General features: G+C 40.2%; 1 protein-coding gene across 1 annotated transcript in view; it reads right to left on the reverse strand.

Annotated features, from left to right (window-relative positions):
- Positions 1 to 7,190: 7,190 nt before the first annotated feature.
- PIR (pirin) overlaps positions 7,191 to 14,552 on the reverse strand; it is a 62,731-nt gene continuing 55,369 nt past the window's right edge. Inside the window, exon 6 of the mRNA XM_017888575.1 lies at positions 7,191 to 7,282. Coding sequence (XP_017744064.1) covers positions 7,191 to 7,282 — 92 coding nt within the window. The remainder of the gene's footprint in view (positions 7,283 to 14,552) is intronic.

Raw genomic sequence — 14,552 nt, forward strand, 5'->3', positions numbered from 1 at the left:
ATACAGAGGAGCATTCTATTAAGTGTGCTTTACTGAGATCCCCTGGGAGCAATGAACCATGTCTTTATCTTCAACTAACTCATATATAACACCCGTTACCCACGTAGTCCACTCCTGGCCCCTAATTTTGTCATGTAGGATGTTTTGTGATACATATACCACAACAGTTTATAAACTCCTTCGCTATGTTTTAATGGAGTGAGCTGGCAAAAGAGTGCTCAAAAATAATGCTGAATTGGTATTTCTCTGCACCCCATATCAGGGGAGCTTGCTTGACTATGGTGTTCATTGGTCTGTGAGGAAACCTTAATTCAGCAACAGAGTTCAGCTTGTCCAAAGGGCTCTAACTCTAATTGTACGTGGGATGCAATTTCTGCCCATTCTCTTTGCAATCTCAGTGTTGGTACTAAAGAGGTCATTTGAAATGCTCCACTCTAAGGTAAATATTTATTTCTTTTTGAGACGGAGTCTCGCTCTGTCACCCAGACTGGAGTGCAGTGGTGCAATCTCAGCTCACTGCAACCTCTGCCTCCCTCCATTATTCTGCCTCAGCCTCCTGAGTAGCTGGGACTACAGGCGCCCACCACCACGCCCAGCTAATTTTTTGTATTTTTAGTAGAGATGGGGTTTCACTGTGTTAGTCAGGATGGTCTCAATCTCCTGACCTCGTGATCTGCCCGCCTCGGCCTCCCAAAGTGCTGGGATTACAGGCGTGAGCCACGCCACCCGGCTGTAAATCTTTATTTTTATTTATTTATTTTCTTTTGAGACAGAGTCTTACTCTGTTGCCAAGTCTGAAGTACAGTGGTGTAATCATAGCCCACTGCAGCCTCAAACTCCGGGGCTTAAGTGACCCTCCCACCTCAACCTCTAACGTAGCTGGGGCCACAGGCATGCATTACCAAGCCCAGCTCATTAAAAAGTTTTTTTTTGGTAGAGGCAGAGTCTCATCATGTTGCACAGGCTGGTCTCAAACTCCTCGGTTCAAGCAATCCTCCCACCTTGGTCTCCCAAAGTGCTGGGATTACAGGCATGAGCCACTGCGCCTAGCCAAGGTAAACCTTTCTTATAGACACTGGAGTCAGGGTTCCAGGTTAATAATAACTGCAAGTGTACTTTTAGCTTCTGCATCATTACATGAAATGTTTAAAACAGGGTCACAGAAAGCAAAGACTGATTCTATCTTTATTTCCAGATCATTTTTATGTTATTCATCCATCTAGTTATCTCCTGAACCTAAAATAAGTCTCAAAAAATGTACCTTATTGTTTCTGACTACTTTCAATTATAAACAGAGCCAAATCAGATAACAAATAGTTTCCATTGGGAATCACTGCCAAGAATGTTAAATCTAATAGCACAGTTAAGGAAAAAATTAACTGAAAACAATTTAATTGCAATTTTTTTGCCTAAACAGTCATAAAAGGGCGAAATACTTCAAAACCTATTTTAAAGTTAGTGCTGCATCTTCAGCGTGTGATTAATTGCTGTACAACTTTTCTGCAAATGCCAATTTTTCTTTTCCTTGTTTCTATTTATAAGAATTGCTGTCCTATTTATTCTCTGTTCTATACACTCCAGTACTTCTATCATAGGTTTGATATCATCAATTTTACATGTGTAGTTGAAGCCTTCTTATCTGATGCAAATGAGATTGTTAATTGAAAAAGACAGTCAAACTACCTCAAACATTTTATTTTAAATTAAAGCATAAATGTGCATTTGTTTGTAGATTTTTAGAAATACCCCTGTAGCAATTTGGGAGGCCAAGGCAGGGGGATTGCTTGAACCCGGGAGTTCAAGACCAGCCTGGGGAACATAGGGAGACCCTGTCTGTACGAAACATTTTTAGGTGTGGTGGTGCACACCTGTCATCCCAGCTACTCAGGAGACAGGTGGGAGGAGTGCTTGAACGGAAAAAAAAAAAAGAAAGAAAGAAAGAAAGAAATATAGTTAAGGTGGGTTTACGGACTTAATTGAAGCATTTTCTTTTTAAAGCATACCCACAATGCACCACGCATTAGATTATTAGAGTTTCCCCAAATCTTTCACAAATTCAAAGGCATTTTCTTATTATTAAATTTTTAATTTTTGTGGGTGCATAGTAGGTGTATATATTTTGGGGTATATGAGATGTTTTGATTCAGGCATGCAATGCAGAATAATCACATCATGGAGCACAGGAAGTATCCATCCCCTCAAGCATTTATACTTTGTGTTAAAAACAATCCAATTACACTCTTTTAGTTATTTTAAAATTTGCAATTAAGTTATTATTGACTATAGTCACCCTGTTGTGCTGTAAAATAGTAGATCGTATTCATTATTTCTATTTTTTTGTACCCATTAACCATCCCCACCTTCCCCCGCCCAGCCCCCAACTACCATTCGCAGTCTCATGAACTCATGGTAACCTTCTTTCTACTCTCCATGTCCATGAGTTCATACCATTTTGATCTTTAGATCCCACAAAGAACTGAGAACATGTGATGTTTGTCTTTCTGTGTCAAAGACATTTCCTTTAGCAATTCACTTTTACAAAGCATCTGCCTTAGTTGTTATGGAAATACCAACTCTCTTTGCACATTTACTTCATTAATTTACAACTGTTTAATTAAATTACATAATGTCAATTATTGGTGCAATTAGCATACATGGACTGAGAACAAACACAGGTGCCTTTAAGTCCACTACAACCCAGCTGATGGGAGCAGCTATGGGCAGGCAGACCAGGGAGGAGCTGATCACCCTGGGTGTTCAAGCACCTTCCTCAAAGTATTCACCATAGAATGAAGAGCACTGGGCAATCCAGTTAGTTGGATAAATGGAGGTCAATTATGAGGGCTGCTGGTGCACATTGGTGTCTCCCTGCCTTTACTGCAAGATCCAGAGCCCGTTTCAAACTGCTTAATATCACCCAAAACCAGAGCACAGAGGTTTGTGCTCAAAAGGTTAGCACAAACTAAGCATGAATCATTAGTTATTTAAATAAATTCAAAACATTTTACTGCCTTTGTAAGCCAGGTTCATTCAATAAACACAAACAAATGTTTTAGATTTCTAAATATTTTCTAAGCACCAACAGTATACTTGATATCAGGCCTTCTAGGGGACTAGAATTCAAGCTGATAAACTGTACCAAGCTTCAAGGATACAGAATGTAAACTTTTCTATCCTTTTGATCTCTGCATTAATGTGTAAAGTGATTTTCAGCACAGTTGCAGGGAAGAGATTTGGTACTGGTATCTATGGGATATACTGGTTTTCTGACAATGTATTTTTTACTTTCTTTTGACTTCTATTTTTACCATATGATGCACGGATTCCAGCTGTGGGCTGGTCAAAGAACTTTTTGCCTCAGCAAAAGATTGTTGTCCAAGGTCTCTCCCTCTATTGCACACTTTTAAAATTACTATTCAGTAGCTTAGAAGGCTCTTCATTGTTGGAAAAGCAAATATATTAAAAATTAAGAAGATCCTTGAAAAGCATACAGTGAGTACTTTCAGATGAGTCTCAAATGAATACTTTATTTGAATAAGAAAATGAGAATTCTACTAGTCTTATTTTAGCTCTGTTAACTATTTTTCTTCAGGGTGTCATTAGAGGACAATTACATAGCTTCACAATACTTACCTTTACCTTTAACATGACTGACTGACTTTGACAACTAGTTAGACATCCAGCATTTTCTTTTTTTCCCCCCTTTCTTTCTTTCTTTTTTTTTTTTTTTTTTTTTTTTTTTTAAGACAAGAGTCCCGCTCTATTGCCCAGGCTGGAGTGCAGTGGCATAGTCTTGGATCACCGCAACCTCTGCTTTCCGGGTTCAGGTGATTCTCCTGCCTCAGCCTCCCATGTAGCTGCGATAACGGGCGTGCACCACCACACCAGGCTAATTTTTGTATTTTTATTGGAGACAGGGGTTTCACTATGTTGGCCAGGCTGATCTCGAACTCCCAGCCTCGATCTGCCTGCCTCAGCCTCCCAAAGTGCTGGGATTACAGGGGTGAACCACCATGCCCGGCTGTCCAGCATTTTCTAATATTCAAAACTCCACCTGTTTGTAGTCAAACTAAATTTTGTAGTCAAAGTAAATTGTAGTCAAACTAAATCTTTCAAGCACTTTCTGTAATCAGTTAATATTTTAATAGCCCTCCTAAATTTCCATTTTATGCAGTCTCCTCAGATTATTTCCTCAACCCAAGTTGCAGCCCATTTATTCCAGTCCGATACACTAAGTATATATATATATTCATTACATCTACTTCAACTGAACGTGTTTGACATTTTGAAAAAGACAATTCCTTGCTTATCACTTCCTGCCATCTGTGGTTCGTTGGTGCCAACCTAGTTTTATAAGCAAGATAAAATTGAGGCAGTAAAGTCAGAAAACATTTTCTGGATTTTCTCTATTTATTTTATAAGTCAGTACATATTCAAGAGCTATTTCTGTTTCATCATTTGTTTTTCTCGGATGATTTGTTCTTGCCCTTTTGTTTTTCTCATTAACCGCCCATTAGGGTGTTGGTAGGAGGAAGGGAAGGAGATAAAATTCAAATGAGGTCCTTTAGCCAGCCACTCACTGGTTAAAGCACAGTCCCAAGAGGCCAGTTTTGTGAGCTGGATTCTCTTCACGGTCCAGTTTATTCTAGACAGATGCAACTTTGCTCCAAGGCTACAGACCCATCCCCTGCCAGATGTTTTGCACTGTGGTCCATGGTCACGAGGGGGGACCGGGTCAGTAAATAGAAATGACTCAGGAAAATCCTGCCTCATCTCAAGAAAAACAAGTGGATGTGTGGGTCATTCTTATCCCAAGAACTGCAGAGCATTTCACTTGTTAACTTCTCAGGCTAAAAGTCTGTCAGGAAACAAGGCTCTAACTACTGCTTAAAACAGGTTTTGGCAATTACTTGTTAATTTCTTTCCCGTTCATTCTCTGCAATTCATTTAAACCAAAATCAACTGTCACCTTTGGTAGAGCTCACAGGCTAAGAAAAGTTTTCACTATTATAAATGGTTGAAACAAACTAAAAAATAGCCTTTCATGACACATGAAAAAACATGAAATTCACATTTCAGTGACCATAAATGAAGTTTTATTGGAATAGCCACCCAATTTGTTTATGTATCATCTGTGGCTGCTTCTGTGCGACACGGGAAGGGCCAAGTAGTTGCAACTGAGACTATATGCCTTGCAAAGATGAAAATATTTGCTATCTGTCCTTTTACAGAAAGTCTTCTTCTCCCTGCGTTTTCTCATTCTGCACAAACATTTCTGTTATCCTTACCACCTTAAAATTCACGTGCTTTCTTTATTTCCATTTGTGCAGATTATTTTGTTGCTCTTGAAATCATAAATCAGGAGCACTACCCTCCATAAAAAACTTTTTTCTCTCTATTTTTATAAAGCACTATGTGTTTCTCAGGATTTTCAGAAGATCATGGAAACAAATGATATCTCATCTCTTCCAGATGGTTAATATAGTTTAAGGTGTGTACATATAAACTTATGATACTACTACAAGACTTATTTTCACACTTTCTCCAGTGCTAAAATAAATGAATTTTGCTCCTGACCCCTAATTGAAATGTTATTCATTGAAAAGGGAACTAAGCCCATTTGTACTTTATTAGGAATAAATTCAAAATGCATGAGTTCGCATTACCATTATTTTCCAGAAGAATAATTTCAGGCAATTGAACATCCTTCTTGGAGAATAAAAGGAATGGTTTAAATAGCTCTGGGTGTGGCCTTCTGTCCCTGAGCAGATGTTATCTGTAAGCCAGCTGCCTGGAGCTGGGAGTGTATTGCCCAAGGAGGTGGCCATATTAGGGCCCCAGAAAGTTCAGTGCTGGCATCCCTGCAGGAGTGGGTGGAGAGCATCCAACTGCAGAGGGTCTCAGAAATGGGGATTCTTGGCCTGTACCTTAAGATGCCCCACCCCACCCATACCTGTCTGTGGGGATGAGGAGGGGAAAACGGGAGGCTGGTTCTCTGAGTTTTCTCAGAAGTATAACTGGAGATGCATATATTCTGGTACAAGTAATTTATCTGGGAGGTGATCTCAGGAAACGACAGTCCAGAGCCAGGAGAGTTAGACAGAAAAGGGAAGACAGACAACGAAGGGTGTGTCATCAGGCACACTCAGGTGGCTTGGCTGTAATCCCACCGGGAAACTAGTAAACAGCGTTTCACGCAGGCTTCAGAGTTATCCTGCCTGATGGGTCAGGTAGCTTCTGGGAATGTTAATTCTCCAGTACTTTCATCCTACCCTGATTGGTTTCAGAGAAAAGCCTTCAGGCAAAGTGACACAGATACTGGCTATTGTTAGTTGGTCAGTGGGCACTCAGGAAGTAAGGGCCCAGGGGTGTGGGTGGGGTACCAACAGCATCTGCTATAGCTGTTTTCTCCCAGTCCTACAGAGAGCCTTTTATTGGAACCCACGGCTGCTTTAAGGAGGATAGGAAGGCGAGTAGATGCAGGCAGGAGCCAGGCTGCTCTGCAAGCCTCTCTCTCCCACCTGCTCTGTCCCTTCTGCTGCTGGGTTCGCTAAGGGATTTAGACTTGAAAAAACAAGTTAGATGGTGCTATCTCTGCATTGTCATTGGACAAAAGGTAGGGGGTGGAGCATGAAAGCAGGATTGAGGAGACCTTGGTTCTGGCCCCACGCCTACCAATGTGTAACCCTGGGAAGTTCAACAACTTTCTTAGATTTCACTTCCTCATCTATAAAATGAGCATTGGTTGGGTCTCAAACATCTTTTCTTGATTGGACTCAACAAGCAACATATATACAACCCTCGGAAGAAGAGAAAACCCACTTTCGAGATTTCTCAGAGGAAACTAGCATTGCAAATTCACCTCCTTCCACTTCCTTCTCCCGGGAGATAGGCAGATTCCTGCTCCCCTTGGAGCTCACTGTAGCTCCATCCCTTTATTAGTATGGAGGTTGCCAACGCCTTAGCGAGGTATCAAAACACAAAATGGTGCCTGGACTTTCATCTGTGCACAGAGTGTGTCATGACTGGTGTTCGTATTCTCTTCCCTCACTGAATATTCCGTAAGCTGAGAGGTGCCCTGCCCTGGGCATACCTGTGCTGGCATATAGAGAGGGCTGGTGTGGGAGAGAAGGTGGCATAGTATCAATTACATAAAATGGTGTCATCCTACCTTTTTTCCTTTCAGTAGTTTAAATTAAATTGCAATTGAGCCCTAAGTGACATAGCCATAACTTACCAATATACACATCTCCAGATATGGTGTATATGAAGCTTGTCCACCCTGGAAAGGACCAGCAACATTAAAATGTTAGTGTCCAAATGCCAAAAGGAACAAAGACATACACGTTATTACAAACATAAAGATGAACTTGGAGATGAAATCCTTTTCTTCCCTTTAGATAGACATTCTAAGATTTAAGTTCTGTGAACTGTTTAAAATATACACTGACACTCATATTGTTCTCTTTCTCACACACAAACACAGACACACCCCTAAACCTAAATGACTTGGTCCCAAATATTTAAGAAGTACCCAAAGTAGACAGTGTACAATTCACTTGGCTGTGTATCTACAGGCTATAAGCTGTATTGTCAAACAAACTATTCCTTCCAGTTGTAATGTTATGATAGTAACGGCAACACTCCAGTCTGGCTTTATTTTCCATTTGTTGTGCCTCCAAAGTGTCTGAAGTGTGAAGCTGATGCTAGAAATACGCTTTTTTTTTTTTTTTTTGAGCTGGAGTGCAGTGGCGCCATCTCGGCTCACTGCAACCTCTGCCTCCCAGATTCAAGTGTTTCTCCTGCCTCAGCCTCCCTAGTAGCTGGGATTACAGGCACACGCCACCACATCTGGGTAATTTTTGTATTTATAAAATTATTTAATAGAGACGGGGTTTCACCGTGTTGGCCAGGCTGGTCTCAAACTCCTGACCCCAGGTGATCCGCCCACTTTGACCTCCTAAAGTGCTGGGATTACAGGCATGAGCCACCGCACCTGGCCTGCTTTTTTGTACTTGGTTGCATTCTAGTATCAGTGCATTCTAGTGCCAGTGCATTCTAGTTGCATTCTGGTTCCAGTGAACTCCTTCTTTTTATCTAGCCTAACATAGAATATGCATCAGTTCCAGGGATACAGGGATACATAATCTTCAGGGTATAAATGGACTCCAGGATGGCCTGTGAATTCCCTGGAATTGTTCACACAGTTTTTCAAGTATGTACACTTTTCTGGGAAGAGAGTACATAGAATTCACCAGATTCCTACCATGACCCATGGGGCCAAGAAATCAAAATCACTGACAATAGGCCATTTGCACTCTCAGCACCAACACCTGATTTTCATGGATGTTTATATATTGTATCTATGGCTCAGAAGAGATGCTGTGTTTCCACTGAGAGATATGAACCCAGAAAAGACACAGTCAAAATGGAATCATGATATCCCTCCATGTGCCTTCAGTGGAAAAGGAGATCTGGAAAGAGAATGCAGGGCACAGTTCAATGCTGGAAGGACAAAGCCCACACTGGAGTCTGTGTAGGAGTCAGCGTGATGACAGAGTAAACAAAGGCAAGTGCAGAAGGAGCAAGGAGGCCACAATATGTTCCAAGGATATGATTGCCATGGCAGATGGCTTGAAACACCCAGTTGGATACAAAAGAAAAGCTATAACTGAGAAAACATAAATTAAGTCTCACTAAGAAAATCTGAAGGATGGCAAAACAAACGCACTTGAGCAAGTGCCAGAGAATATTTTCCCATCCTCCTATTTCACAGTTTTTCCTCTCTGAGATTTTACTAGAATAAGTAAGCTCTCTGAAAGTAATGTTACTTATTCATAGTTTACTCGTTTTTCTCCCATATTAACCCACTCATACTTAGTCTTCCAAGCTTGGTCTACCATCATTTACTGAACATCTACCATGGGCATGTACTTTAGACAGAGATACAAAAATGAATAAGGCATAGCCGGGGTGTGCAAATTGTTCACCTTTGATGCAGGGAGGTCCATGGTAGATGCTGAAAACACATGCTAACAATTTACAGCCAGATTCCATGTCTTATTCTGGATGGGCTGGCTCTGCTGGAGCACTTCTTTCTCTGTTTTCTAATGAATGCTGAGCTTTTCTACTTCTATTTAGCCTGATTTATAATCATACTCTACAACCAAACCCATTTCTTCTCTGCTTTTCAAAATTTCTCCACGGACTATTGTTTAAGTTTCTTTTCGGAGCACCAATAGCTTCATTTTTTCTGATTATAAAAAAACACATTAATTTAAAATATTTTAAGAATATGACAGTGTGGGACATCTAAACTGAAAATCTTTCTGCAATCTTCATTCCTACTCTGACATAAATATTGTTAGCAATTTGGTATTTGTGCTTTCAGTGTTTTTTTTTCTTTTATGCACTATAAGTTATTTCCTTAAAAACTAGAACTAACTTGGGTCGGGCGCGGTGGCTCACACCTGTAATCCCAGCACTTTGGAAGGCCGAGGGGAGATCACGAGGTCAAGAGTTCGAGACCAACCTGGCCAACATGGTGAAACCCCGTCTCTACTAAGAATACAAAAATTAGCCAGGCGTGGTGGCACGTGCCTGTAATCCCCGCTACTCGGGAGGCTGAGACAGGAGAATTGCTTGAACCCGGGAGGCAGAGGTTGCAGTGAGCCGAGATAGCACCATTGCAGTCCAGCCTGGGTGACAGAGCAAGACTCGATCTCGAATAAATAAATAAATAAATAAATAAATAAATAAATAAAAACTAGAAATAACTCAATATTCTATTTTGGGTACCCTTCCCATGGCAAACATAAGAATAACTCATCCTTCGGAAAAACGCATGGCAATCCATTGTAAGCACCATGTCGTAATTTTATACAACGAATCCTCTATTCTGGTTTAAAGGTATTAAAAATGGTTACCCCATTTGAATAAAAACCTCAAAACTCCCATAGTTCAACCAGGCTTTTTATTTGAGTTCATTTTGATGTTCTAATCTCATTTCTCCTCCACCTGACTTTGCTTCCTGTTCACCCTCCAAGCAGAAATCTGGTCCACAAAATAATTGCCTAGGTCTGTTCTCTTTCCTTTTTTACCTTTTACATGATCTGGAAGGACCAAACATCTGCTTAAAGGAATGGCCAAGTCAATTTATTAAGTGCGTTCATATATTTTTACTCTTTGTAAAAGTCTTCTGTTAGGATATATTGTCCATCTTTGCCAGTAATAACACAATTCATGTTGCTGATTGGAAAGCACAGAGTGTTAGAGGGCATGGAATAGGAATGAAGGCAATTTACCTTTTTCTTTCTTTTTAGCATGATGCCTATCTGCACTTGCTTCTATTAATTTGTTTAATTTCCACTAAGCTTTGTTTCTTAAGCCTGCTGCAGAAGAAAACAAATGCCAAATTTCATGAATGCTTACTATATGTTTTTTTTTTTTTTTTTTTTTTTTTTTTGAGACGGAGTCTCGCTCTGTCCCCCAGGCTGAAGTGCAGTGGCCGGATCTCAGCTCACTGCAAGCTCCGCCTCCCGGGTTTACGCCATTCTCCTGCCTCAGCCTCCCGAGTAGCTGGGACTACAGGCGCCCGCCACCTCGCCCGGCTAGTTTTTTTGTATTTTTAGTAGAGATGGGGTTTCACTGTGTTAGCCAGGATGGTCTCGATCTCCTGACCTCGTGATCCGCCCATCTCGGCCTCCCAAAGTGCTGGGATTACAGGCTTGAGCCACCGCGCCCGGCCATACTATATGTTTAACAACAGCCACATTTTATGAGAATTCCTTCTCTGTTAAGAGCAGGATTGCATTAACGAAGAGATCTCTTGTGAGATTTTCAGTTCCTTCCCATCTTTCTTTCTTCCCCCACCTCTCCTCCCACTTTTATGCCCTGCACCAAGAATTGATGCCATCCCCCAATTTTTATTGCTTTGTCAGAGGTCACACCCCGCTACATTTTCCTTTCTTCTACAGATATAGTCTGCAAGCTAGTGCCTCTTTGCAGCTGAAAAGCTCTTCCCTTCCCTTGGGCAGTGACGAATAAAATGAGTTGGGAAAGAGGTCACATTTTCGTTCTGGCCCCCTAGGACAGTTAAGTCAGCAACACATTTCAAGTCAGACCTCCCTTAGCCAAACATTGAAAACCCAAACCTTTAAAAAAATATGTAAATCATTTTCTGTGGCCGTTGCTCTCATTTCCAGGGAGGCTCCTAATTCTTACAAACGTCCCTAGTGAGAGCTTTCCTCAGCCTACATTCCTTGCCTTAACCCAGGTCATTTTCCTTCTGCTCAGTGTTAGAGTTCATTATTCCAATGAATTTACAAGTATTCCTTACCACCTGTATGTGCAGAAAAAATAGAAAAACATGGCCTGGTGACACACCAACACCATTAACAGAGATAAGGGCACTGGGCTAAGGAGAGATTGCAACCCTTTACAAACTCTGGGTCACACTAATTGCCAGACCGCAAAGCAACCCTGGTTCCTAAGAGCCTCCTCCCATGCCCGCAACCCCCACCCCACCGGAAGTCCCCACATTAGCTTTGGCAGGTAACTCCCTCATCTTGGACCTCAACCCTGGCCTCCTAGGACAAGAGGCAGACCTGCCTGGTTCTTCCCTCCCGCTCCTCCTTCCATCAAATTCTTTATAATTTTTATTTTAAAATAATTTCAGACATACCAAAAGTCGCAAAATACTACAGAGAATTATTGTACACCATTCACCTAGATTTCCCCCAAAGCTAACACGTTTACATATATGCTTTATCATTCTTCTTGCTATAAATATATGTCATTCTTTTTTTTTCTGAAATATTTGAGAGTAATTTGCAGACGTGTAGCCCCTTTACCCTGAAACAATTTTCAGTATGTATTTCCTAAAAACAAAGATATTTTCTCACAAAACTATAGTGCACTTATGGAAATTATGAAATTAACATTGATACAATGCTACTATCTATGTACGGATATTCAAATTGTGTCAATCATCTGTGTAATGCCTTTTATGGAAAAGGAGAAATAAATTTCTAGGCCAGGATCCAATGTGCGATCACACGCTGCACTTACTTGTCATGTCTGATCTTCTTTCATTTGAAACAGCTCCTCAGTCTTTTTCTTTCATTAGAAGTACAGACCAGTTATTTTATAGAATGCCTCTCAGTTTGGGTTTATTTGATGTTTCTTCATTTGATTGAATTGTTTGCTAATCCCTGTCCCTCCTAGATTTAGAGAATTTTCATTTATTTTCAATACTTAAATTTTTAATTCAGAAGAGCACAAAGGATCAAATAATGAACATATATGTTTGCCATACTTATTTCATACCTATCTTTTCTTTAAGATAAAAACCATACAGGTGAAAGAAATGTCCCCTAACTGGTTGCTGCCAATCCATTTTCTACACGCTTAAATTGCACCTTTTTAGAATCTCCACTTAAAATCCTTCAATGGCTCCCTGTTCTATCCCGGGAGAAGCCCAAACTCCTGACAGACAGACTCTTCTCAATATGGTCCTACATTTCTCCAGTATCATGGTCCCTCTGCCTGCCCCACCTCCATATTTAATTCTATCCAAGCAACTCCCCCTTGGGGAGCGGGGAAACAAAGCACAGCAGCAAACCTTAAAAGAGGCTTTGTGGAGAACCATGGAAAACAAACCAACTAAGCAACCAAACAGCAACAAAAATGAGCACACAGCATTACAGGCAGAAAGTTTCTGTTTCAACATCAGCGCATCACCCTCAGGGAGATCTAGGACCAGACTCTTCATCTCTTTAAGCCTGTTTGCTGCTTTGTAAAATAAGGAATGAATACATATAACACAGAGTTGTGATGAACACAGTCTAATGGGGAAACATCAAACATACTGTTTATATTGTATGTCTATATAAACATATGAATGTATATACATCTGTATATACATATGCATGTTATATGTTTTTAATCTTCTCTACACAATGCCAGGCACTTACGAGGTATTTAACAAATATCAGTTCATTTTCCTGCCCCTTTCTTCTCTTTCCACTTTCCTTCAAATTTATGCATGTGGAGAGGTTACACACTTCTGATGAGGCTGTGACCCCGGCCAGAGAAGGGTCATTGCTATGGAGATGGCCCCAAGCTCCCTGCTGTACCCCCCTCACACCAAGCCAATTAGTCTCTTCGACTGCTGAGCAAAGCTCAGCAGGGTCATCATTCCCCAAAAGAAGTCTACATTTTGGGACTTCTCCCAAAACATCCTCATCGAGAACCTCATGGCATTAAGGATGCTGTCTGTGTCCCACCAAACACTGCAGTCTAGAATTGGTGACATCAGTTGGGTTGCCTGATCATACAGCAAGTGACAGCTCACCATAAGATCTACTAACTTGCCAAGAATAGGCATTTTACCACCATCTTAAAACTGAACATAAACAGCAAGATAAAGAAATGTCAACTTTGTAACTCCGCAATCTGGAAAAGAGATAGGTTATTACCTGAACTTGTGGGAATTCCATTGGAAACAAATGAGAATGCCCATTTTACCAAATTTGATGAGTGACACCAATAAGAAAATGCCCAACTATATAACCCAATGGTATACACATCAAAACACTTGAAACAATTGGTTTTCCAGAATAAAATAGACTCAGAATGTACTTTCTACATTACAGAATGATCATACTACAGGCTGTTTATAAGCCATGGGCATATAACATTAAGAGCCATCCCTCAAGATCCCATATTTTAAGCAAGCACGACTGTAGCCTATAGGAGAACCCTGTCTTATGGTTTGGTCCACATTCATAATACTGAACACTCATTGCATCAGAAGCTAACGGGAAAGCTGAGAAATAAATGAAATTTAACATTTTGAATGAGAAATGTATAAGCAATATAAGCTCTTTAGAATGTAAACTCAGAATACAGCCTTCTGCATGCCCAGAATGAAGCCTAGCCCACTGGAGGGTAAACCCTGCTGATTATTTTCTTACTAATACAATAGTACTAAAAATGTATTAGAATGCTCTAGAAGCTTCTCCTGCTCTTTAAAAAAAGTTTCAAATCGACACATAATAATTGTATCCTGCTCTTTAGAGACTAAGTGTACAATGATGCATTGAAGTTTTCTCATCAAGACATTTAATACAATTTTTAACTGACGTTATACAAGCTACTACTATTTCTTGGTTTTATCTGAACAGAACTTGTCTCCTCTTCAGATACACAGTATTCACAACTGGTTTTTAATTGCTCAGAAAAAAATCAGAAAATAATTCAAATAATGTAGACATAATCATAAAATTCCATTTAGCACTATAAAACAGAAACTAGTTTAGGCATTCGAACTTAGATTGAAGCCAAGTTTATAGACTATTAAGATCTAAAATATACAGAATTTTAAGGATTAAATATTCAAAAAATAATAGAAACCTGAAATTAGCAGGGAAAGCCATAAATACCCCTAAGATTACTTCAGGATGTATTTGGACACCCAACTGTTTTTAAGAGAAAGAAGTCTTTTTTTAAAATTACAGAGTCTCACTTTGTTGCCCAGGCTTGTCTCGAAC

This window comes from Rhinopithecus bieti, unplaced genomic scaffold (genome assembly GCF_001698545.2).
Source record: "Rhinopithecus bieti isolate Rb0 unplaced genomic scaffold, ASM169854v2 scaffold_18471, whole genome shotgun sequence".
Classification (NCBI taxonomy): domain Eukaryota; kingdom Metazoa; phylum Chordata; class Mammalia; order Primates; family Cercopithecidae; genus Rhinopithecus; species Rhinopithecus bieti.